Source organism: Lissotriton helveticus, chromosome 6 (assembly GCF_964261635.1).
Source record: "Lissotriton helveticus chromosome 6, aLisHel1.1, whole genome shotgun sequence".
NCBI lineage: Eukaryota > Metazoa > Chordata > Amphibia > Caudata > Salamandridae > Lissotriton > Lissotriton helveticus.
In genome coordinates this window covers 787,537,331-787,562,103 of record NC_136067.1, presented here as the reverse complement: position 1 = coordinate 787,562,103, position 24,773 = coordinate 787,537,331, and the positions used below count along the sequence as shown (strand labels likewise).

At 47.3% G+C, this 24,773-nt stretch overlaps 1 protein-coding gene across 4 annotated transcripts in view; it reads right to left on the bottom strand.

Moving 5' to 3' along the window:
• The window catches only part of HACE1 (HECT domain and ankyrin repeat containing E3 ubiquitin protein ligase 1), a 302,230-nt gene that overhangs the window by 121,887 nt on the left and 155,570 nt on the right, over positions 1-24,773 (bottom strand). For all 4 annotated transcript variants that reach the window (XM_078648310.1, XM_078648311.1, XM_078648312.1 and 1 more), the window contains exon 19: positions 18,018-18,214. In XM_078648310.1, coding sequence (XP_078504436.1) covers positions 18,018-18,214 — 197 coding nt within the window. The remainder of the gene's footprint in view (positions 1-18,017; positions 18,215-24,773) is intronic.

Below are 24,773 nucleotides of genomic sequence, written 5' to 3'. Positions count from 1 at the left end.
CTGAAGTGTTCTCATCTTCAACCTATGCCAAAGTACCAGCAGAATAATTCACACCATGAGGGCCATCAGACTCATATGGTGACCTTGCTTACAGTGCCACTTCCAGTATGACTAGGGAGTAATCTGTTTTAAGGGACTTCAATAGGTAAGCTTCAATTACTGATTCAATAAGCATTCGTATTCTGGTTGATCCAAGTTTTGATTAAAGAATGTGCAGAGAATACTGAGCCTTGAGCAGTAATAAAGCCTATTGCAGTGCAAATAATCTCGCTTCCTAGAAAGCAGATTTCAGGAGCAAGGTCTCAGGATAAGAGAACACTGGCATTCTGCACAACATTAGGTGTGTGGTCACTTTCGTTACCCTGAAAGGTGATGACATGAGGCTGAACAGCCGAACTTCGAACTGAAAATGCCCATCCGCCTTCCGCCATGCAAAAATAACAATCGTCTTTCTTAATGCCTGGGGACCACAGAGCCATCCTTACATTTTCCCTTTTCATGTATTTGTTGACAGCCATGAGATCTAAACCTTGGGTCTAAAATGGTTGCTTATATTCCTGAACTCTTTTCTGCATAATGCATTATCCAGAGTAAAACCCTATATTCCTTTCTTTCTGTGGCACACTTCGGAGTAACCATGAACACCTTTGCTAAAAGCTTGTTTCTGTGCGCTTCTTCTCTTGGATTGGGTGGTGGACGTAAAATTTGAAGTAATAGACATGAAGGGAAGACTGTATTCCTTTTTCACAGTCTACAGGAGCCACGGTTCTTAGGTCAGTCACTCTACTCTAAGAAGCATTGGCAATGCCAACAGGTCTGCCTTACAGGAATGTTGAATGAAAATGTGAAGCGACCTCTGACCCTGACTTCAGGTTAGGTCAACCCCACGCCGCTGCCGCCTGCTCTCCCCGGTCTCCTGCTGGCTCCTGCCGCACTTTTCCCGCCGCTGCCTCCCCGCGGCCCCGCCCCCCAGATCCCCCCTGTCTCCCCATTCGCCGCCCCGCTCCCGCCACCCAGCTGCTCCTCCCTCCCGTCAGCACTCTTATGCAGACCACAAAGCGGCCGTTTGCGCCCGTCAGCGCCTGGACCGCACCCAGCGTCAGGACCCCTGGCCCCCGACGATGGCAGCCCACACGACGGACTTACGACGCCGCCACTCTTCACGCAATCAACGCCGGCCGGAACCCCGCTTGCTACCGAGCCATCCCAAAACACACCCACGGACCCTTCACCTGCCAAGCCTGCAAATTCACCTGCCTCCGAACCTGCACCGCTCCCGCCAAGCCACGCACCAGCAACACTCACCTCAAGTGCATCCTGCTCAACACCCACTCCGTCCACAGACACTCCGTCGAACTCTGGAACCTCCTCGACACAACATCACCAGACGTCATCTTCCTCACAGAAACCTGGATGAACGCCTCCTCAGCCCCCGACATCGCCATAGCCATCACGGAGGGCTACAAGATCACCCGGAGGGACCGCGTCAACCAAACCGGAGGAGGCATCGCCATCGTCCACAGAAACACCATCCGAATCACGACCAACTCCGACGACACCCTCACTGCCGCCGAGCACCTCCACTTTCAGATACACACTGACCCCAAGACCACCCTCAGAGGCACTCTTATCTACAGACCCCCGGGACCACACACACAATTCAGCGAAGCCATCGCAGACTTCATCAGCCAGCACGCCCATACCTCCTCAGACTACATCCTCCTAGGGGACCTCAACTTCCACCTGGAGAACAACAATGACAGCAAAACCGCCGCCCTCCTGGACAACCTTGCCAACCTCGGACTCAAGCAACTGGTGAACACCCCCACCCACTACGCTGGTCACACGCTAGAACCCATCTTCTCCTCCAGCAAGCACATCTCCTTCAGAAAGAAACTGGAACAAAATCACCACGGACCAAATCTCCGCATCGCTCCTTCGAAACTCCCCAGCCCTCTCTTCCAACGCTAACGAAGCCGCCGCCAACCTCACCCTATGGTTATCCAACACCGCCGACACCTTAGAACCACTGAAAAAACGTCAAAGCAAACCTGGCAGCAAGAAAGCCTCATGGTTCAACGATGATCTCAAGAAGTCCAAGAAGCTCTGCCGCTCCCTTGAAAAGGCCTGGAAAAAAGACCCAACCACCAGCACCAAGGACGCCTTCAAAAACGCCTCCCGCACTCACCACCAACTGATCCGAAAAGCCAAGAAAACAGCATTCAAGGATCGACTTGACAACAACGCCCACAACAGCAAGGAACTTTTCAACATCGTCAAGGAATTTTCCAATCCCTCGGCCAACTCCAACGACATCACCCCCTCTCAAACCCTCTGCGACTCCCTAGCCTCATTTTTCCACAACAAGATTGCAGACATCCACAACAGCTTTGACAACCAACCCGGAAACCAACCCACCCTATCATTTGCTGATCATCTTCCCCCCGTGAACACCCTTAACGACTGGAACCCAATCTCCACTGAGGACACCATCCGCCTGATGAACTCCATCCACTCAGGATCCCCCACAGACCCATGCCCTCACCACATCTTCAACAAAGCAGACTCCGTCATTGCACCACACCTCCGAGACGTCATCAACTGCTCCTTCAACTCCGCCACCTTCCCGGAAGACTGGAAACACGCTGAACTCACCGCCCTTCTGAAAAAACCAACAGCGGACCCCACCGAACTCAAAAATTACCGCCCCATCTCGCTTCTTCCATTCCCGGCCAAAGTCAATTAGAAAGCTGTCAACAACCAGCTCGCCGCCTTCCTCGAAGCCAACAAATCCCTCGACCCCTCACAATCTGGCTTCCGAGCAAAACACAGCACTGAGACCGCCCTCATCGCAGCAACAGACGACATTCGAACTCTACTGGACAAGGGAGACACCGTCGCCCTCATCCTCCTCGACCTCTCCGCTGCCTTCGACACAGTCTGCCACAGCACCCTTCTACAACGCCTCAATAACATCGGAATCCAAGGAAAAGCACTTGAATGGATCACCTCGTTCCTCACCGGAAGAACCCAGAGAGTCCGCCTTCCTCCATTCAAGTCCGAGGCCTCTGAAGTCATCTGCGGCGTACCACAAGGATCCTCACTCAGTCCCACCCTCTTCAACGTATACATGAGCCCCCTCGCGGCCATCGCACGCCAACACAACCTCAACATCATCTCTTACGCGGACGACACTCAACTGATCCTTTCTCTCACCAATGACCCCAGCACCGCCAAAACTAACCTACACGAAGGAATGAAAGAAGTTGCCGAATGGATGAAACAAAGCCGTCTGAAACTGAACTCAGACAAAACAGAAGTCCTCATCTTAGGTACATCCCCCTCTGCATGGGACGACTCCTGGTGGCCGGAAGCCCTCGGAAAAGCACCCATCCCGACAGACCACGCACGGAACCTAGGCGTCATCCTGGATTCTTCACTCTCAATGAACAGACAAGTCAGCGCCGTATCCTCTTCCTGCTTCAACATTCTTCGCATGCTCAGAAAAACTTTTCGCTGGATCCCCTCCGAAACAAGGAAAACAGTCACCCACGCTCTGGTCACGAGCCGACTGGACTACGGAAACACCCTCTACGCGGGCACTACCGCAAAACTCCAGATGAAACTCCAACGAATCCAAAACGCCTCAGCCAGGCTCATATTAGACATCCCACGCAACAAACACATCTCTGGTCACCTTAAAGACCTCCACTGGCTACCCGTCAATAAGAGGATCACTTTCCGACTGCTCACCCACGCACACAAATCACTCTACGACATCGGACCAGATTGCCTCAACTCACGACTGTCCTTCTACACCCCTTCCCGCCAACTACGTTCTTCCAGCCAAGCCCTCGCCACTGTACCTCGCATCAACAAGACCACCATGGGAGGCAGATCCTTTTCATACCTGGCTGCTAAAACATGGAACTCACTCCCCGCTTACCTTCGACTTACCCAGAACCACCTAACGTTCAGAAAGCAACTTAAAACGTGGATATTTGACAAGTAATCCTCCTCCCCTTCATAAGCGCCTTGAAACCCTCTGGGTATGTAGTGCGCTATACAAATTCTATGACTTGACTTGACTTGACTTCAGCCACTCCACCGGACTACACTGGACAGATCACAGCTGCGTCCACTTCAACTTCAGGAGAACCACGACCCACCACCACCCGCAACAGGTTCCCCGCAGAAGCTTGTGCATGATCACCGCCGACCAACTCACCACCTCCCTCAGCCTGAACCCTCCCACCAACACGAGGGACCCCAACGAAGCAGCCCGCAACCTCACACAGTGGCTCACCAACTGCGCCGATGACCTCGCGCCACTGAAGAACCCTCCCAGCAGACCCGGCAGCAAGAAATTCTCGTGGTTCACCAACGACCTACAAAATTCCAAGAAAACCTGTCGCACCCTCGAGAAAGTCTGGCGCCACGACCAGACAACAGAGAACATGACAGCCCTCAAGAACGCCACCCACAAACACCACTAGCTGATCCGCACCACCAAAAGGACAACATTCAAAGAACGTCTGGACAACAACACCCACAACAGCAAGGAACTCTTCAGCATCGTTAAAGAGCTCTCCAACCCCAGCGCCTGCAACAACGACATCACACCCTCGCAAGACCTCTGCGACTCACTCGCCTCGTTCTTTCACCGCAAGATCGCCGACATACACAACAGCTTAGGCGCACAGACCACGCACCCAACCACTGAACCAGCGCCCCCCACCACCACCCTCTACAACTGGACCCCGGTCAGCACCGAAGACACCACCCGCACGATGAACACCATCCACTCCGGCTCCCCAACCGACCCCTGTCCACACCACATCTTCAACAAAGCCGACTCCATCATCGCACCCCAACTCCGGGACATCATTAACAGCTCCTTCGCATCCGCCACCTTCCCGGAGAGATGGAAACATGCCGAGCTCAGCGCCCTCCTGAAGAAACCCACCGTGGACCCCACGGACCTCAAGGACTTCCGCCCCATCTCGCTCCTCCCTTTTCCTGCCAAAGTCATCGAGTAGACCGTCAACAAACAACTCTCCGCCTTCCTCGAGACAAACGGATCCCTCGACCCCTCGCAGTCCGGTTTCCGAGGAAACCACAGACCGAGACCGCCCTCATCGCAGCTACCGACGACATCAGGTTCCTGCTCGACAACAGAGAAACAGCGGCAATCATCCTCCTGGACCTCTCAGCAGCCTTCGACACCGTATTTCACCGCACCCTGATACAACGCCTCAGCAACGCCGGAATCCAAGGAACGGCCTTGGAGTGGATCATCTCGTTCCTCGCCGGAAGAACCCAGAGAGTCCGTCTCCCCCCCGTTCCGACCTGCAGCCACCGAAGTCATCTGCGGCGTTCCGCAAGGATCCTCGCTCAGCCCCACCCTCTTCAACGTCTACATGAGCCCCCTTGCAGCCATCGCACGCCAACACAACCTAAACATCATCTCCTACACCGACGACACCCAGCTGATCCTCTCCCTCTCCAACGACCCCGCCACCGCCACCGCCAGAGCCAGCCTCCAGGAAGGAATGAAAGACGTCGCGGAATGGATGATGCTCAGCAGGCTGAAACTGAACTCAGACAAGACAGAAGTCCTCATCCTGGGACCATCCCCCTCTGCCTGGGACGACTCCTGGTCATCTCGTCATCCTGTTTCAACACCCTGCGTATGCTCCAAAAGATCTTCCGGTGGATCCCCACCGAAACCAGGAAGACGGTCACCCAGGCCCTCGTCACCAGCCGACTGGACTACGGGAACACCCTCTACGCTGGAACCACAGCCAAACTCCAGAAAAGACTCCAGCGCATATAGAACGCTTCTGCACGACTCATCCTGGACATCCCCTGTCACAGCCACATCTCTGACCATCTGAAAGACCTGCACTGGCTCCCCGTCAGCAAGAGGAGCACGTTCAGACTCCTCACCCACGCACACAAGGCTCTCCACGACATGGGCCCCAAATACCTCAACAGCCGCCTCGCATTCTACACACCCACCCGCCAGCTCCGATCCGCCAGCCTCGCCCTCGCCACCGTCCCACGAATTCGCAGATTTACCGCCGGAGGAAGATCCTTCTCCTACCTGGTGGCCATGACATGGAACTCCCTCCCCACCCACATACGGCTGACCCAGGATCATCTCTCCTTCAGGAAACAACTCAAGACCTGGCTATTCGAGCAGTAGCGACTCCCCCTTCCCCCAGCGCCTTGAGACCCTAGCGGATGAGTAGCGCGCTCTACAAATTTGCTGATTGATTGATTGCTTGATTGACAAGTAAATAGGATTGGAATGGGTATGTCTCAGTGGAAGCAAAGAACTGTCGAATATTATTTGTGTAGGTTAAAAGATCAGGGGACAGTTGCAATTGCAACCCAGACTACCTTGACATCCATGTAGCTTAATGACTGCCATTCTCCAATCTGTGGCGCTGCCAGAGAAAAACACCATACATTATCTAGTTATCTAAGACACTATAATAGCATTACAATACTATGTGTGTCCCTTAAAGTTCAAACTCAGGCAGCTGGATAAATAGACAAAATTATCAAAGCTTTGTTGAGGGGAAGCACTTATTTCGTGGAAGCACACAACGTCTACCCAATCAAAGCATGCACTCCTGGCTCCCAACATTTGGGCAGAGCCAAAGTCCCTCTCTAGTGTTGCTCACATATTGTCTGGAGACAGCTCTACTGTCAAGCCAGACCATAAAAATCACTCCATCACATGCCCTCCTGTTGGCATCACATCGTGACCAGGGCTATCAAAGCAGCTTTCGTTTGAGACACCTATGTCACTGTGGTTTAAGAGTGAGCCTGTATCTTTCATGCAATCTGTTCTTTGCCCCTGAAGCTTTCATGTACTAGGGTTGCTCCCTAGATGGGCCGGAGTGCTGATCTAAACTGCTGCACAGTTCCAAAAAGGCCAAAAGAGGTAGTCAAAAGCCTCAATGACACTGAGGTCTGCGTAGAAGCCTTAAATTTCACTAGCGTGTTATTAAGGCTCCCTGTTTTCTGGTTTTTGTGATTTTCACAGATAAACAGAGACAGAAAAACAGTTATTTTCCTGTCTGCATTTATTTTTAAATGTGGATAAAAAAGGAAATTGTCTTTTTTTGGAGATTCTAAATGCTGCCAGTCATGACTGCCAGGCCAATGGCTGTGTGGATTGACAGGTAAGGGTTAAAACAGAATGGCCTTTTAGTAAGGGTGCTTAAACAGCAGTAGGTATTGACAACCTGGATACTAAAATGTTCATGTTTCCTATAAGTGTATTGATTTATCATTTGGTTGTGTTCCTATCACTGGAACCTATCAGGCATTCAAGCATGAATATACATTTATCGGTTACATAAATGTTGAAACATGCTAGTTTCTACTTCATTTATTAAAAAAAAAAATATATATATATATGAATAAATACGGATAGCATTAGCATAAAATAAATATGGATAAACACAGACAGAAATGTCATAAAAATAAATACCATAAAACCAGGAGCCCAATGTATAATCAGCATTATCATGAAATCATTTCTCTCCAAGAGGGCATTTCCAAAATTCTGGATTCAAAGCCTATTGAAATGGTGATAAATGGGGCCAAGAAAGCTGCCTCATTGCACAAAAGGAAGCCACTCCACAACAACTGACTGCTAGATACTTTTGGATGCACATATACAGTGAACAACCACATGGCAGCACTTTTGCATGTGCATAAGGCAAGTGGTATGCCTAAAAATAGCGTCCCATTCAATCACATTTGAATTTGGGTCTAGTGGGAAAGATGCACAAGCATTAGACCTCGCCTTGGGTTCAGTCACATGAATAAACAACCACTAGTCATCTCATTAGGATGGAAGGCTCACCCACCAGTGGTCTATACATGCACGGTCTTAAAAACAGCAAATCTCCAAGTACTCTTCTTAGCTACTGTGGGTAGCACAGGGCCCACCACTTACTCCTAGAAGTTTACTATCTTTATCCGAGCACTATTTTCCATCAACAGAGCCAGAAACCCGTAGTTTCACTCCCATGCCAGTGATGCAGAAGTCTAACAGCGGCTCACTTGCTCTGATGATAATTTATCAAACTCAAAAGGTCCAGTGGGTGACATAGCCCAATGGAAGAATGCCAGTGACTTAAAGTTGAAAGGGACAAGTAATGAGGACCTTGTTTTGGGATCAATCCACACACTTCAGAGTTTAGGCAAATGTTCTCAGTCTCTGTATCGGTTAGGATTGCCCACTTCCTCTGGCTAAACAGCCACAAATCTAGGAGTATTGTGGGAGTGTAGTCTGACAGCTGAAAGCAGCAGGCGTACCAGGGTATGTATTGCTGCTTGCCCCTATATGCGACACTTACTTCTAAAGCTGCAGTGACAAGATTGCTGCAATGCGCTCGGTGCACACCCCATCACTTTCCCTCATACATAACACCCAACCATTCATATGTTATGTTAATTACATTTTTAAGGTGCACAGCTACTCTGAGAGGTTTAACAGCGCCAGCCAGGTAGGGAGGAAAACAAAAGTGAGTTACTGATTGAATAGCCAGGTCTTTACTTTTTTACAGAAGCTTCCATGAACGGTTTCCTCATGTATAAATATAGGAAAAGAAATCCATAGGGTGGGACCCAGAAAGGAAAAGGACCTGCACCCATCCTCGTAAATTTGATTCAGGGGTAACAAATTTAGACTGTCCAGCAGAACGCAGAAAGCGAGGAGGTGAATAAAGTTGGATTAGCGATTGCAGGTATTGTGGGGCTGTTCCTGATTTGATTTTAAACATAAAGCACAAGGCTTTAACTTTAACACGATTCTCCACTTTAAGCCAGTGAAGATTGTGAAGAGAGTCGGTAGCTGACACCGTCCTTGGGACCCAACACAGCAGCCTGGCATTCATATTCTCTACATTCAGCCTTACGCCCACTCATGAAAGTGATGCTTCTAATCCATTAGTGCACTTTTAACACCAACAACTTCGCAACAAAGTTAAGTTTTGCTGCTATATGAATGGTGCAGATTTTTGGCATCCATTTAAGAAACCCCATAAAACATACATTCGTCCTGCACACTCCCATCAACCAGAGTTTAATCATCCTACACGCAGGCAGTTTTTTGTGACCTAACTGTGCAGCAAAACGGTCAATTACTCGAGAAAATTACGTTTTGAAATAGCTTTTAATGTAATTCAATTTGAATGTTGTTAATTAAAAGGCACTTCTTCTGTCTCAATGTTGAAACAGCAATTTCAAACATGCATTAAAAAATCTTCTAATGGTTAGTGGGTGGTGGTGCAGCTTCAGAGTGCAAGGGGTTGTGAACTTATGTTAAGGTCATTTCAGTGGGCGCTGAAGCCATAGGTGTGGTCTCACGGTGGGCCACTTACGGCATATGAAAAGACACACGGATTGTCCAAAGGTAAAGGGTCAATCAAAGTGCTGGTACCTACGAGCTATATTCAGGTCCTGGCTCAGTAGCAAAGGTCATGGCTCGCCCCTGAATTTGGCAGCGTGAATAAAAATCAAACTAGCTAAAGCTGTGCGACTGCCAGAGTATTCGAAGAAGTATAACATGTCACAGGGTGTAGTCAACCAGACTGATTTCGAATACCATTATTTTCATCACAACCATATTTTAGCTTAAGAAGGTTCAAATTGCTAGCCAATCCAGAGTAGGAAAGTACATATGTGCAATTTACTGCTGTTTGGAAGCTGCTCAGAGCATGCAATCTAATTGGGGAATACTACAACAAGAGCACATTTAGTGAGTGAGAGCAGCTGCTCATTATACGTGTTCTGCGGCATTTAGCGCTGTTTCATAGCGCAAAATGCATCTTCACGTCCATTTTGGATGCAAGAGTGCGTTTTGCTCTAAAAAAAAGTGCTAAACGTCAGTAGTAAGTTGGGGAAAAATCCTACTCCAAGAGCACATTTAGCGATATATGTGTTCTGTTGCATTAGCACTATTTATAAGCGCAAAAGGCATCATTTTGCGATAAGAAATTGAGCTAAACGCAAAACCACTCTTCCTGTGTAATTCAAGCTTAATCTTGCAGATTTCTTAGGTAATTCAGGTTTCTCCAACGAGTAGCTCATCAGCTACTGGTAGCTCTCCGGCTGCCTAGAAGTAGCTCTCCTGTGTCCAGTCCAGCCTACTGAATTAGAAGGTTTTGCTTCACTGAATTATAATATTTATGCCAAATTTGAAAAAAATGTGTAATAAAACGAGAATGTATGTATTTTCATATGATAAGCTGATTTTTGAAACGCAACAATATATGTAATGCTGATATTTGAGTCATAAATCATGCGATGTTGGGGAGGCTTATTACTGATATTACTACCTTGGATATGGCTGTTATGTATAACCCATGTAAAATAATTCCAAATTGACTAAGCCTTTGTTTTTTACGTTACTGCTGGCTAATCTGCCTGATGTAGAGGTGATCACTGTGGGTATTTTAGCATACGGAGGCCACTACAATAATTTTGTCTGACTTGCACTTACTATTACTACACTAATTAGTAGCTGAGGATGGTTTTTATTGATCAGAAGTAGCTCTCATAACAGAAAAGTTTGGAAACCCCTACGCTTCAATAATGACACAGGTTACACTCACCCCTACTAAGGAGAGTGCGAGGTGGAGAATTGTTGGGAGGCGATTTTCCCACTGGGAGAACAGAAATCGTGATAAAATGGGTTAAAGAGCGCTTTCATTGATATTACACTTTTGTTAAAATTCTTTTTTGTTTTTCCAAGGAAATTCGAATTATGACTTAATTGCCACTGCAAGCATGGTAACTTCAAAATTAATTCTGGCATTGTGCAAAAATAGCAACAACACAGGACCTGTTCCTTATTGGTGATAAAGTTACACCTAGTCAAACCCTCCTATATTCGCATTAGGATAGGGAAATAGCCCACCGTTCTGGATAATTTTTTCTTTTTGGCTAATTGTGCAAAAATAGCCAAAAGTATTCAGGAGAGTTCTAGCTTCCCAATTAAAAAAAAAAACATTTGAAAATAAGCTGGTGGACTTCCCCAGTATGATTCACGCTAGAAGTCCAAGTGAACTAGGGCCAGGTTTGTGCGTTAAATAGAAAAAACTCCACATTCATTTCCAAGATCCTTCACCTTCCCAACGTACTTTGCTCCACCTCACCCCTCTAAAGAGAAAGATTGGTTTGACTGGCTGGACCCAAGAGAGCTGTGAAATTTTACATTGAGGGTACCAAGTGCTGTCGGAAAGACCATCTGCTTTTTTAGAGGTTCTCTTGGGCAAAGAAAGGTAAGGTGGAGCAGAAAAGGACTTGTTGAAGGTGGATAGTCCTCTGCATTCAGACCTGCCATCTATTGACCATGAAGCAACCTTTAGGAGGTTCCAGGGCTCAGAAGGTGATTGATTGCCCAACATAAAAAGGAATTACAAAAAGGGGGTGGTGATGGACAGAGTATCTGAGTTAATCAGAACACTCCTACCCAGTCAACAGATCAGGGCTTGATCCATCACCGTTTTTTAGCTCACTGCACCATCCCAGTTCAGAACCTGGCTATATGCAAATTAGTCTGTCCCTGGCCCAGTGCATCATGGGAACAGGGCAGACCAAACTACCAAGCCAATTCTTCACTGGAAAGGAAACAAGCTTCCGGGGACCGGTTTCTGGCATTACAGCCGTCTTCGGCCCGGCTTGCTTGAATCCTGATGGTGCAATGAGCAAGGGACTCATGTCTGAGCATACCCTTCCACACTCATGGTGGCCAAAATAATTACAAAAAGGGGGTGGTGATGGACAGAGTATCTGAGTTAATCAGAACACTCCTACCCAGTCAACAGATCAGGGCTTGATCCATCACCGTTTTTTAGCTCACTGCACCATCCCAGTTCAGAACCTGGCTAAATGCAAATTAGTCTGTCCCTGGCCCAGTGCATCATGGGAACAGGGCAGACCAAACTACCAAGCCAATTCTTCACTGGAAAGGAAACAAGCTTCCGGGGACCGGTTTCTGGCATTACAGCCGTCTTCGGCCCGGCTTGCTTGAATCCTGATGGTGCAATGAGCAAGGGACTCATGTCTGAGCATACCCTTCCACACTCCTGGTGGCCAAAATAATTACAAAAAGGGGGTGGTGATGGACAGAGTATCTGAGTTAATCAGAACACTCCTACCCAGTCAACAGATCAGGGCTTGATCCATCACCGTTTTTTAGCTCACTGCACCATCCCAGTTCAGAACCTGGCTATATGCAAATTAGTCTTTCACTTTTGAATCGTTTTGGCCACCCCAAGTGTGGAAGGGTATGCTCAGATGTGAGTCCCTTGCTCACTGCACCATCAGGATTCAAGCAAGCCGGGCCGAAGACGGCTGTAATGCCAGAAACCGGTCCCCGGAAGCTTGTTTCCTTTCCAGTAAAGAATTGGCTTGGTAGTTTGGTCTGCCCTGTTCCCATGATGCACTGGGCCAGGGTCAGACTAATTTGCATGTAGCCAGGTTCTGAACTGGGATGGTGCAGTGAGCTAAAAAACGGTGATGGATCAAGCCCTGATCTTTTGACTGGGTAGGAGTGTTCTGCTTAATTCAGATACTCTGTCCATCACCACCCCCTTTTGAATCGTTTTGGCCACCCCAAGTGTGGAAGGGTATGCTCAGATGTGAGTCCCTTGCTCACTGCACCATCAGGATTCAAGCAAGCCGGGCCGAAGACGGCTGTAATGCCAGAAACCGGTCCCCGGAAGCTTTTTTCCTTTCCAGTAAAGAATTGGCTTGGTAGTTTGGTCTGCCCTGTTCCCATGATGCACTGGGCCAGGGTCAGACTAATTTGCATGTAGCCAGGTTCTGAACTGGGATGGTGCAGTGAGCTAAAAAACGGTGATGGATCGAAGCCCTGATCTTTTGACTGGGTAGGAGTGTTCTGCTTAATTCAGATACTCTGTCCATCACCACCCCCTTTTGAATCAACATAAAAAGGAGTCACATCTTTTGGCAAAAAGGCGGTGCTCGTCCTTAACACCAGTCTATCTATAAAAACGGTGGTGTAAGGTGCTGTACGGAGAGTGCTTGGAGCTGAATCGCACAACATCCTGAAGTAATCATGACGAGGAAGAGCATCGTTTTAGTCAGCGAACGTATCAAGCAACTGTGCATTGGCTCGAATAGACTATACAGGAGGAATGACAGGACCAAATTGTGATCCCATTTTGGCCTCACAAATGGTTTTGGAGGAAAAATGGATTAAACCTTTTTATAAACCTCATTCAACAAAGACGGCTCGAAACATCACCATGCCCTGGATGGCTCAAATGAAAGGGAGCTTCAGTTGGAAGAGTTAGGGGTGACTTAGGCACGTTGATGGTAAATCCCAGAGATGCCAACAGGTCGGCCATCGTCTGGAGGAGGTTCACGACTGGCTATAGCGAACCCGGCTTTAGCACCTGGTCATTGAGGTATGGTATTCCCAAGCTCATTAGATGGGCAGCAGCCACCACCATCACGTTTGTGAACCTACAAGTAGAGTCTGTGCCACTGCAAGACTGGTATATGAAAACAGGCATCCTGCAAATCCAATACAACAATTGAGTAGCCTAGAGCCACAGCAGACAGAACTTGAGTCAGAGAAAGCATCTTAAATGTGTGCTTTCCGATGAACAAGTTCAGAGAATGTAGGTTAAGAACAGAACAAAATCCTAGGGCCTACTTTAGCTCCAGAAGTAGCAGCTTGACTTGATCTCTAATCTTGGTGCCCTCTCTATGGCTCCCTTCTCCAAAAGTGTCTAAATCTCCTGCCGTAAAACAGAAAGGAGGTCCTCCGGAAGCTGATGTGGTGTAGGAGGCATGTCAGGAGAGGTGAAAAGGAAAGGTAGGGCGCAACCTTGGTGGATGATTTGAAACACCCATTTCTCTGATGTGATGCTTTTCCACCTGTGGAAGAAATAACTTATCCGGCCTCTTAACAGGGTGACAGTATGCCACTAAGGGCAAACTAAAGTTGTTTTTCCAGTGGCAGGAGGGCGGGGGACTGGGAAGTACGTTGTCCCCAAGGGCCTGTTCACAGTCAGCTGGACCACCAGCCTCTAACCCAAAAGGCTTGAGAGACCTGTTGCTGCGGAGGCAGATATTGGCGTTCTCTCTGCTGAATGTCTCTTCTGAAGCTTTGAACAGGGTGACAGTGTTGGGAGAACTGCTGCATGGGCGCTAGAAGACCCAGGGAGTGTACTCCGACCTTGTTTTCTTTAAAGCACCCGAGGCCAAGTCCACCTAGTCTCCAAAGATAAAGATTAAATCAAATGTCAAATGTTAGTGATGTTTGGGCCTCATCTGAGTGGCCTGTTGATCTAATCCATGTATGGTGTTGAAACTCCATGCTGGTACTGGCTGGTCTTCCCAAATACTAGGTAGTGTACAGTCATGAACAAACTACACATTTCACAGCGGATTGGCCACCCACAAATATTTAGGCTAAATTGACCCAGAGGTCCTTGGGGATAGCAGCAAGATCTGGGCCACGCATGCAAGTACCATCCTAAGAGGTAACTTGAATTGAATGTTCTAAGAGCAAGGCTAGCAGAAGAGAAGATACATTTTCCCGAAGGCTTCGATGGGTTTGGATTCTGTATCTGTAGGTGTCATGTGAAAAGAATTTGGGTTCAGCTGACTGATGGAGATCTGAACCACAAGACTCTCAGGTGTGGAGTGTTGGAGGAGGATAGGTGGATCCCCTGAAGCTGCTCTATGCCATATTGTTATCTGTCGATTGACTGGCAGACATGTTGAAAGTGTACTGCTCCAAGAGCATAGCTATAGCTTCCTATGGGAGCGGACTCTGGGGTTACAGCAATCATATATCCCTACAGACAGCGGAAAACAAATAAAAAAACCCTAACCTATCTGTACATGAAGAAACTGGCATGCCATTTGTAGGTGACACCTTGTTACTGCGCCCTCTCTTGTTCTGGTTGCAATGTTGGCTTAATAAAACATCTAGTGCTAACCCATAGCTTGTTAAAAGAAACTCTTAGCCTAGACAACATGTCCAAAATCCCTTGGCTGAGTTATCTTAACCCCTTCGACGCTCATGAGGAGCTCAGCTCGTCATGAAGTACACCTCTTGTACGCTCATGACGAGCTGAGCTCGTCATGAACCGCGGGTTTTTGAATTTTCCAGCGCACAGCGGGAAAATGCACCGCATCGATGGTGTTAAAGACTCTTTTTGTAAAGAGGGGTGACTAGACCTTTTCTTAAACCCGGCCGGTATAACAAATAAAGACCCTATATTCATAAAGCAGTCATTCATTACCGCAAAAAGCTGGATAGAGAGGGTAGGGAATTACTGAAGCCTAGTGTGCGCCTCCATTTTATGTCAATTATTTAATCTGCGGAGGGACAATACCTACTCTGGCCCATACCAGCATATGACCATTTTCTTCTAACTAGGTTCAGGTTTAATATGTTTCATCTTTTACTGGCAGTTCCTAGGGGATGCCATAAGGGGATGGTGTTAGCGCCCTGTGACTGCGACCTCCAGTCTCCACAGGATTTGCTTCACTTTATGTTTTTCTGTAAATATTATGAATTCCCTAGGATCTTTTATCTTAAACCCATTTTAAAAAGGATGAACTTTGTACAAGTACAGCTTGCATTATTTTATCTACAAATGCTGAACCCAGAAATCAAACCCCACGTGGCGGGTTTTTTAAAATGTACCATGAAGTATAGGAAATGTCTGGATATGTAAGAACAGTTAAGAGATAATTCACCTAACATTTTGCTTCTCTTTCAATGTGAAATAGCAGAACACTCAATACCATGAATTGTGGGTTCCCCATGTACTGTATTTTGTCTGTTTTTTAACTGTAGCTCGGAATGCTATTTTTATTGTACTGTGAACTTTCATGGTTTTGTATATAAAAAAAAAACGAATAAAGTACTTTTGAATTTGAATTTGACTGGCAGACAAGATCCTGGTTTCACCCAGGTATCCATGAGGGTATCCTAAAAGGCCTCATTGAAGGGAAGGAGCGGTTCTGGTGAAATCTGTCCTGGCTGCAGGAGTTCAGAGTGGACAATAGTTTTCACTTCCATTGAGGGTAACTGCAAATCAAGGATTTTGGCAGCTCTCCTAACGACCATGGCAAGAGATGCTGATTCTGCCATATAGGGGCCAGTTGGAGAATGGAGAACAGTGTCGGGGGGGATGTGTCCAGTCCACTGGCGTCCTTGAGATGAGTCAAAAATCTCTTATAAGGAGAATTTGTTTTTCATCATCCCCATTGTCATCTCCATTAAGTTCGGGGTCTGCAAACCTTTGAGGTAGTGGAAGCGTATCAAAGTCAGAAAGAGGCTGTAGTTGAGGTCAGGTTGAGGTGGCTGCGACTTCAAACAAGGTTGCAGCGGTTTCGCTTTAAAGTCTGAAAGGACCATGGGTTCTACTTCCTGCGTGTGTAGCATCACTGCCGGTGTTTACGTATGGGGGTCCAGCACAGATCTCAGTTCCGTAGACCGAGTCGCAGCCGGTACAGGGTCTGGAGGGACACTGAGCATCAGGAATAGATTTGTTGGAAGGAGCCCCACTACAGGCCTCCTCAGGGGGCCGGAAAGGTGCACCACAGCACTCCGGAAGTGTACTGAAGATGCTTGGCTGCCTTACTGCTATTACGTAGTGATAGTAAGTAATCGGTTGTGATATTATTGCATGAGCCAGAATTCAGCAGATTTTCCGTAAATCCTAGGATGTTACTGTTACAGACAGGACAGTCAACTTGAATTTAAGACAACCAATTATAAAAAGCAAAGAAACCCATTGGCAACCCCGGCAGATCTGGCTTTAATAAGCCAATGCCTATAAACAAACGCATTCACAAATACTTTTACATGCATAAATGCTGCTTTTCACATTAAAGCCAGCACTACTGCTTTGGAAATGCTGGGACAGTAATGAAAAAAGGACTATTCCCGCATATAAATATGCAGGAGAAAAAGAATTGAAGAAAATGTGAAAAGCAGCATTATAAGTGTACTTTTGAGATGTAAATGAGTCGCTTGTGGATTTCAATGGAAGCACTTCTTAGAAGGCAAAAGGATCAAATGAATGGCCAACAGCATGAGGTGAGAGAACGATGCTCCTCGGAGTATCTTCGTTTATGTAAAAAAAAAATAATAACAATAGGTGAACAAAAAGCTGCGCTGTTACATAGATCTAAAAATAGACATTTTCGTATAAACATGTACATGATTATCAAAGAATAAAACGACTCATCAAAACGGTGGTCAGCTGACCGACAAACCACCTGAATTTCCATTAATGTCATGATAAAATGCTGCAATCCTTCAGTCCTTGGCCCCTACGGAATGCACACTGAGGGGCATCTCGCACTGAGGATGTACTTTTGAATGGCCTGCGATAATTGAAACACCACAGTGCCGGGTCCACCCCTTCAGTGCCAATAATTAGTGATAGGTGGCACAGCAAGACTAGTCTTGATTGGGCAAGAAAATAAATTACATCACAGTGGCAATGTTGGCCACTATATGGTGATGAAGTATAATGCATGTTTGTTTACTAACCAAGATCATCAAAAAGTCCCAATGGATCAGCCACACATTTGGCAAGTCCTTTACCCTTTTAAACAACCATATGTAAAATAGCGGCCACTCCTCCATTTGAATTTGATAGTTTAGGAAAAGATAAAAAAAGAATAAATATTTGCATATGACAGACTACCAACAGAATTAGGTCAAGAAGCTGACAACAGAAGTAATAGTAACACCACTAACCGGCGGTTTGGTTCAGGCAACATGTGGACATTTGAATATTCAGCTCTGATTCCACACAACACTCACCAACACGTGCACTAACCTATTGAACACCCTCATCGGTAGAAATATCTGTGGTTGAAAACATTAAAGGAACCAAAACACACTGGACACTTTAAAATCATGTCAACTTGGTAAGTGGCATGCATTTTAATTTTATGCAACGATCATAAATTAAGACACTGACCTTGTTCTCCTGTGTTACAAGAATGCTTGTTCCTCCGGGCTTCAAAGGGACTTCTTCCATTGCTCCAAACACATCAGTCTCGACCGAGAAGGTCAGCTCCAGACCCAAGTCACTGATGTCATTGTCTAAAATCCACTGTAAGTTTTTGGCATACTCTGGGTCTATTGATGCGACATCCTGGTAATTCACTGGAATGCCTACAGAAACAAGACAACACATTTGTTTCTCGGGTTCCTGAATCTCATTCGTTTCTCTTGTTAAAGGCTGCCCTCTGCTGCTCCGATAAAATACTGCGGAGTGCAAACAAAATATGTACAGCGTATGTTTGAATATATTCTTGCATGTAAGGCGTAACAGTGCTGCGTTTTAGGTCTCGCCTACAGACCCAAAGGCTACACAAAACTCCTGATCTGGCAATGTTTGCCACTTGGCCATTATTACATGCATTTTATTGAACTGGCCGGTACGAAAATGAGGGAAATCAACTAAAGCTGGCATTTCCTCCTCTGATCAATATCTTCTTAAAACAGTAAACGTAAGATGAAAGCAGTTTAAAATGTGGTATAGAGCTGCTTTATTGAGCCATGACTGATAGTTAACTAAACAAAGGCAGAAAGGCGATATTACGAAGCAATATGGACGTTTATATTATTGTATAAAAAATCTTCTTTCAATATTATGTTATAGCCTTTGTAGACGCCTAAAACACGAGGAAACAGAAGGTTATTTTTTTTAATTGTTGTTTTATGTAGCGTGAACTCGGCCCAAGGGCAGTGATTATACGAGCACCAATCACATTAGGGTGACCAACCGTCCGTAAATTTCACGGACAGTCCGTAATTTCGACCGTCTGTCTGTTGTCCGTGAATGATTCTTTAACGGACGCCATTTGTCCGTAATTTTTACTGTTTGCACAACCGGCACAGCTGGCCCCCCACCTCCCTGCTTGACTCCAATGCTGTTAAGGTCGGGTGTAACTCCAATGCTGTACGAAAGCTCAGATACCCAGCAGCATTGGAGAGGCACAGCAGGGTGGCAACCCTCACACCTCCGGCCCTTCACGAGCTGTTAATATGTGATTGAAGGTGACTGAGAGGGAGGGGCTGCAGCTTCAGGAGCAGGGGCGTCTATTCAGATGCAAACAGCACTGAATGCGTCTTGTATCTGCAATTGGTGTGAGGCATTCCCTTTCTGCCCCGGGCCCCAAACATCCTAGAACCAGCCTTAATTACACCGAGGCAGCACGTGGTTCTTTTCACAGAGCTTAATTACTGTCACTAATTTTTAAACAAACCTCGATTCTTCAAACATGCAGTCTATATTGTAATAAAATTAAGAAATGGCACAATCGCACCCACACTGATTAACAAAGTATGGAGGACAATCAGTTAAATCAGTTCTCTTGGAGTATCTCCTTTCATTACTGTACATCAGTGTGTGTGTGGGGGGGGGGGGGGGACTAACATTTTGGAAAGGGAGCCTGTCTTCTCCTTGTCTTGTCCAGGAGGGGGTAAGGAGCCCTCCCCCACCCTGGAAGAGACCAAGATGATACTAGAATACTGCATACCCACCCCTGTGACCACCCTGGTGGATCCTGTTCCCCCCCATGTGGTGGCTTCTGCCCCCCCCTTCCTGTGATGGCTCCTGTTCCCCTCTCTGGTAGCTGGATGGGTAAAAGGGTGGATGGATGAGTGAAAGGATGGATGAGTGAAAATGTGGATGATGAGTGAGTGAGTGAGTGAGTGGGTGGATGGATGAGTGAAATGATGGATGGACTGATGAATTGATAAGTGCAAGGGCGAATAGATGGACGGATGAGTGAAAGGGTGGATGTAAGCATGGATGAGTGAGTGAAAGGGAAGGTAGATGGACAAAATAATGAATAGAAGAGTGAAGGAGTGAAAGGATAAATGGATGAGTGAAAGGATGGATGAGTGATAGGGTCAATGGATGGATTCATGAGCGGATGAGTAGATGGATGGATGGGTGGGTGGGTGGATGGAAGGAAGGATTGCTAAGTGAAAGAGTCGATGGAGAGAGAAAGGGAGGATGATGGATGACTGAAAGGGTGGATGGGTGGAAGGATGAGTGACTGGGTGGATGGGTGAGTAAGTTAAAGGATGGCTGGATGGGTGAAAGGGTAAATGGCTGGATGGATGAGTGAATGGATGGATGATTAGAAGAGTGGATGGATGAGTGTACAGATGGATAGGGTGAAAGGGCGGATGGATGGATAATGGATGGATGAGTGAAAGGATGGATGAAGGGATGGATGAGTGAAATGATAGATGGAAGGATACATGGTGGATAGGTTTGCAAATGGCTGAATAGGTCTAGATATGGCTGAGCTTACTTATATACAATTGGGCGACCTCTGATGTGTCTGTAAAACGTATCCAATTGTCCTGAAGTTTTGTCCTGAATTTTGACCTCCTGTCCTGAATTTGTGTCCTGAATTTTGACCCTTTGTCCTGAATTTGTACACTCACCGTCCTGAATTTGCACCAATGCCAGTTGGTCACCCTAAATCACATTGCAGAATATCAATTTCATTTTTAACCCATTTTCTGCTTCGAACATTCCGCGCCGGTGCCGAGCATTCTATTAAGCGGGCGGGCCGCATCGGCCAAAGGACTTGCGCAGCACTACAGAGGTAGTGCTAGCGATGCCAGTTGGCCGACAGAAGCAGCGAACGGGTTAATTAAGGTCTTGGGCAATTAAGTCATTTGCCCAGAATCACAGGATGTTGAGCTGCGGCTGGGGCTCGAACCTATTTCCATAGTTCCAAATTTGGCAGCGCTGACTCTCACATTGCATCCTCTCAATTTTTCTCGCTGGGAAAGGTGCCTCACTGGGAGGCCTATGCAAACATACACCTCCCTCCACCAAGGCCTGAAAGACACCGGAGAGGAGGTGCCAACAAAAGGCCCTCAGCGAGGCAGCTTCACTTACTCTACCCCCTCCCCAAGGAACTATAGCCTCAGGGCAATGGCCTGGAAGGGGAGGGATGAATTAAAACAAAACAGAGCTGCTCCTGCTCCAGGGGAGCTGAGGTGATGATTGCCCAATGACCGTACCACCTGCCTCCAGCCAGACTGCTGCACTCTCAACACCCCGCCTCAGTTTAACAGCGTGTTAGGTGAGTGGAACACTGCTTCTGGGTGTCTGTACCGGCCCCACGGGGGCCGAGCTAAAGTCTGCAGTGGCCAGAACCATTCTGGTCTAGGGACACTGCTGCAAACTACCCCTCAGAACCTGTCTGCCCATGATGCTGGTCTCACATTAAAGTGGCCTGGCGGGGGAAGCAGTAAGGTTCTGTTGGCCAGTTGACAGAGCTCCTAACAAAAACCAGCCCACATGTGACCCTTAGGGACTGGCCCATCGCCCAATTCCAGATTGCTCGCCTTCCCAATCCGTTGGTACTACAGACAGCTTTGATAGTGTAGCGAGAGCTCATTTCAGAACACTTTGCTCCACCTCACCCATCTAAAGAGTAAGAGCGACTCGAATGGCTGGACCCAGAGGGCCGTGAAATTTTACACTGGGCGCACCAAAGACTGTCGGGTGGACCATCTGCTTTCCGACAGGTTCTCTCGGACAAAGACAAAGAAAGGTAAGGTGGTGCAGAAAAGGGCTTTGTGAAGATGGAGTGTCCTCGGCATTCAGACCTGCAACGCACTGACCAATGAGCGAGAGCTCATGTTACCCTCCACCTCACTCTTCCAAAGAGGAAGTCCCCAGAACACACAACATAAGAACCATCCCTGATAATGGACCAGAAACACGGAAGTATAACACTGTGAAAGGCCACAGCCCATATCTATGGTTAATTTGTGAACACTTTCAGAGAAAGGTGAAAATGTAAATAATTGGTTAAACTGCTATGTAAATGTATTCCTCATCATCGGCCTTAGCAACCTTGGCAAGGAACGAAAGTGTCCAGCTACATGTTTGGGTTCACCTTATTGCCAGTGTAATTGAATGTCAAATCACACACATTGCACCGTATGGGTTCTTTCCATGGCGCCTAGATATGTTTTTTGGGGCAGGAGTGCCACTGGCCGCTGCTTGGAGCTCTCTGTCGCATTTGTATACCGGTTTTAATTTACAAACAAGGACACAGAACAGTGCACAGCATACAGCACTTAAGCATTTTGGAGGTAAGAGGGGAGTGCCCTAAAGTGACCCTTCTAGTAGAAAACTGCTGGAAAAGAAAAAATCCCAGGTGAATAACAGAACTGCTGTTCTAGATGTCTCATTGAATTAACAGTTCACTACTGACACCTGAGGAGCCTGAAAGTTCTGTGTTAAATCTCAGTAATGCAAGTTCTGCCTTCCATATGTCCAACATCGAAAAAAGTTAAAGAGGTTAACACTTATACTAGTTTACATTGCTAATTAACACAAACATGTGAAACATAGCCCTTCGAAACCATGAACTCTGCATAGTGTTGAAAACAATATTGATTCACCCAAGTCCCGCCCACGTTCTTTATGGTCTGAACGCGCAGCTCCTTAACCCCTTGCGTGCGTCGGACGGTCCGACGTCACGGTGGGCGTGTGCGGAGGACGGCCGGGGACGGTCCGAACCACGCCCACGCCATAAATCACCCGCACCGCGGCAATTCCGCCGCGGTTAAAGGGTTAAAAATGCAGGAATATGGGAGATGTTAAGTCTGAACACCGTTTGTTAAATTGTCAAGAAACAATGTTGGATGTTCTAGGGCCAGAATTGATTACATGTTATAGACAGCACATAACGCAGCGCTCCTTTCTAGCAGCGTTGTTGATGGTGAACACAATGAAAGAGGTGATTCAACTATCTGAATTCACCAGATACATGCAGTGCATTTACACCGGCACCATTTGAAGCACAGTAGATTATTACATTCTGTCCAAGGCCTATTTCGACACATCTGTACATTTGCATGTGGTAGGCCTAGATGGAGCACTGTATTGTTTAGCGCTCTAGTAGTTCTCCCCAAGCCCCGGTCATGGCCGGAAACACGTACACCATTTGTATCACCTTCTGGCCAGGCGTGGCCAGAAGGCTATAAATAAATGGGCCGGGGTCGCTCGGGACTTTGCGGTCCAACTAGCCCTTATGAGCAAAAGACAGTGAGTGTGTCAAATAATCAAAAAAACAAGCACTGGATAAAGCAAGGATAAGGACACATAACAAACCTTGGCAAAACCAACAGCCAAATCACAAAAACGGTCAGGGGCAAAAGTACCAGGCACTGAGAAAGTAAATATAGACACATCACAATGTCGAACCGGCCAAATGCCGCAGCGGGGAACCAGCAACAAGTAGTGCCACCAGCACAACCGGCAGTGCCTCCGACATTACCATCAGCTTTCTTCCAAATTCAAGTTTTCCCGCCTTTCAGCGAACTAATCGACCCCGCGACAGCGGCACCGAGATGGGCAGTGTGGGTTGGGCAATTAAATAATTACTTTATAGCCACCCGGGAAAAGGACAATCAGGTCAAAAGGTCGCTTTTACTGCATTTTGGAGGGACTGAAATTTACAAGCTGTTTTCTCACCTCCCAAATACTGGAACCGCCAATGATTATGATGCTGCTGTGCGAGCACTCAATGCACATTTTGACCCCCAGCTCAACCCGCACTATGAGCGATTTAAGTTCCGCCAGTCGAGACAAAGAGAAGGAGAAACGATGGATGCGTTCCATGCCCGTCTGAGAGAACTGGCAAGCACGTGTATCGAGGATGACCAGACAAAGGAAGTCACCGCGCAACTCATTCAAGGGTGCCGAAATAAAACGCGGAAGACGCTAATATAGCGCCATCCACGCATCACACTAGATGAGATATTAATACTGGCATGATCGCATGAACTGTCTGATGCCCGATCCACAGCAATGGAAGCCGCCCTGATTCCACATGCGGAGGCTGGGACCAACATAAAAAATGAAAGGGTAGACGCCGCCCGCACCCCAGGCAGGGGTGGGCGAGAAAGATGGCCGACCAGAACACCACGGTGGCCGCCATGTGGTTACTGTGGACGAGAAGAACACAACCAAGATGGCTGCCCTGCGCGAGGGAAGACTTGCTCCAAGTGCGGAGTGCCAAATCATTTTGCAAGCGTATGCCGAGGAGAATTCCGAGGGAGAAATCCGTCCGGGAAAAAGACAATCGCTGGGGCGGTCAGACAACTGGCCATTGATGACAATCAACAATCACAGTCGATGACGACGACCCGACACCACATCTACACACGCCTGGATGACTCCTCCACTGAGGAGGACGACGAATGCTACTTCGTGTCCTTTACGAAAGACCTGAAAAGGAGGCGGAGACCTCAGCCAAAATGCCAGATTCAAATTGATGGGTCGTCGGTCACCGGAGTAATAGACACCGGCGCCATGGTAAATGTGATGGGCATACAACACTACACAAGCCTTCACCCTAGGCCGAAACTAACACCGTCCAAGGTCCGAATCTTAACGTATGGCAGCCAAACGCCACTTCCCCTGCGAGGCAAAATGATGGTGCAAGTCAAAGCGGAAGACAAGGAAGTCATGTCGACGTTTCACGTCGTCGACAAAGAAGCTGACCTAGTCGGGAGCCACACCGCAGAGGATCTCAACCTCATTGCGTTTGCCAACGCTGTCAAAGTACTGCAGACTGAAGATATCCTACAGCTGTTTCCGTCACTGTTTGAAGGGCTAGGGACGATCAAACGACAACCCGTGAAAATAAACATTGACAAAGCCATCCAACCAGTTGCTCTA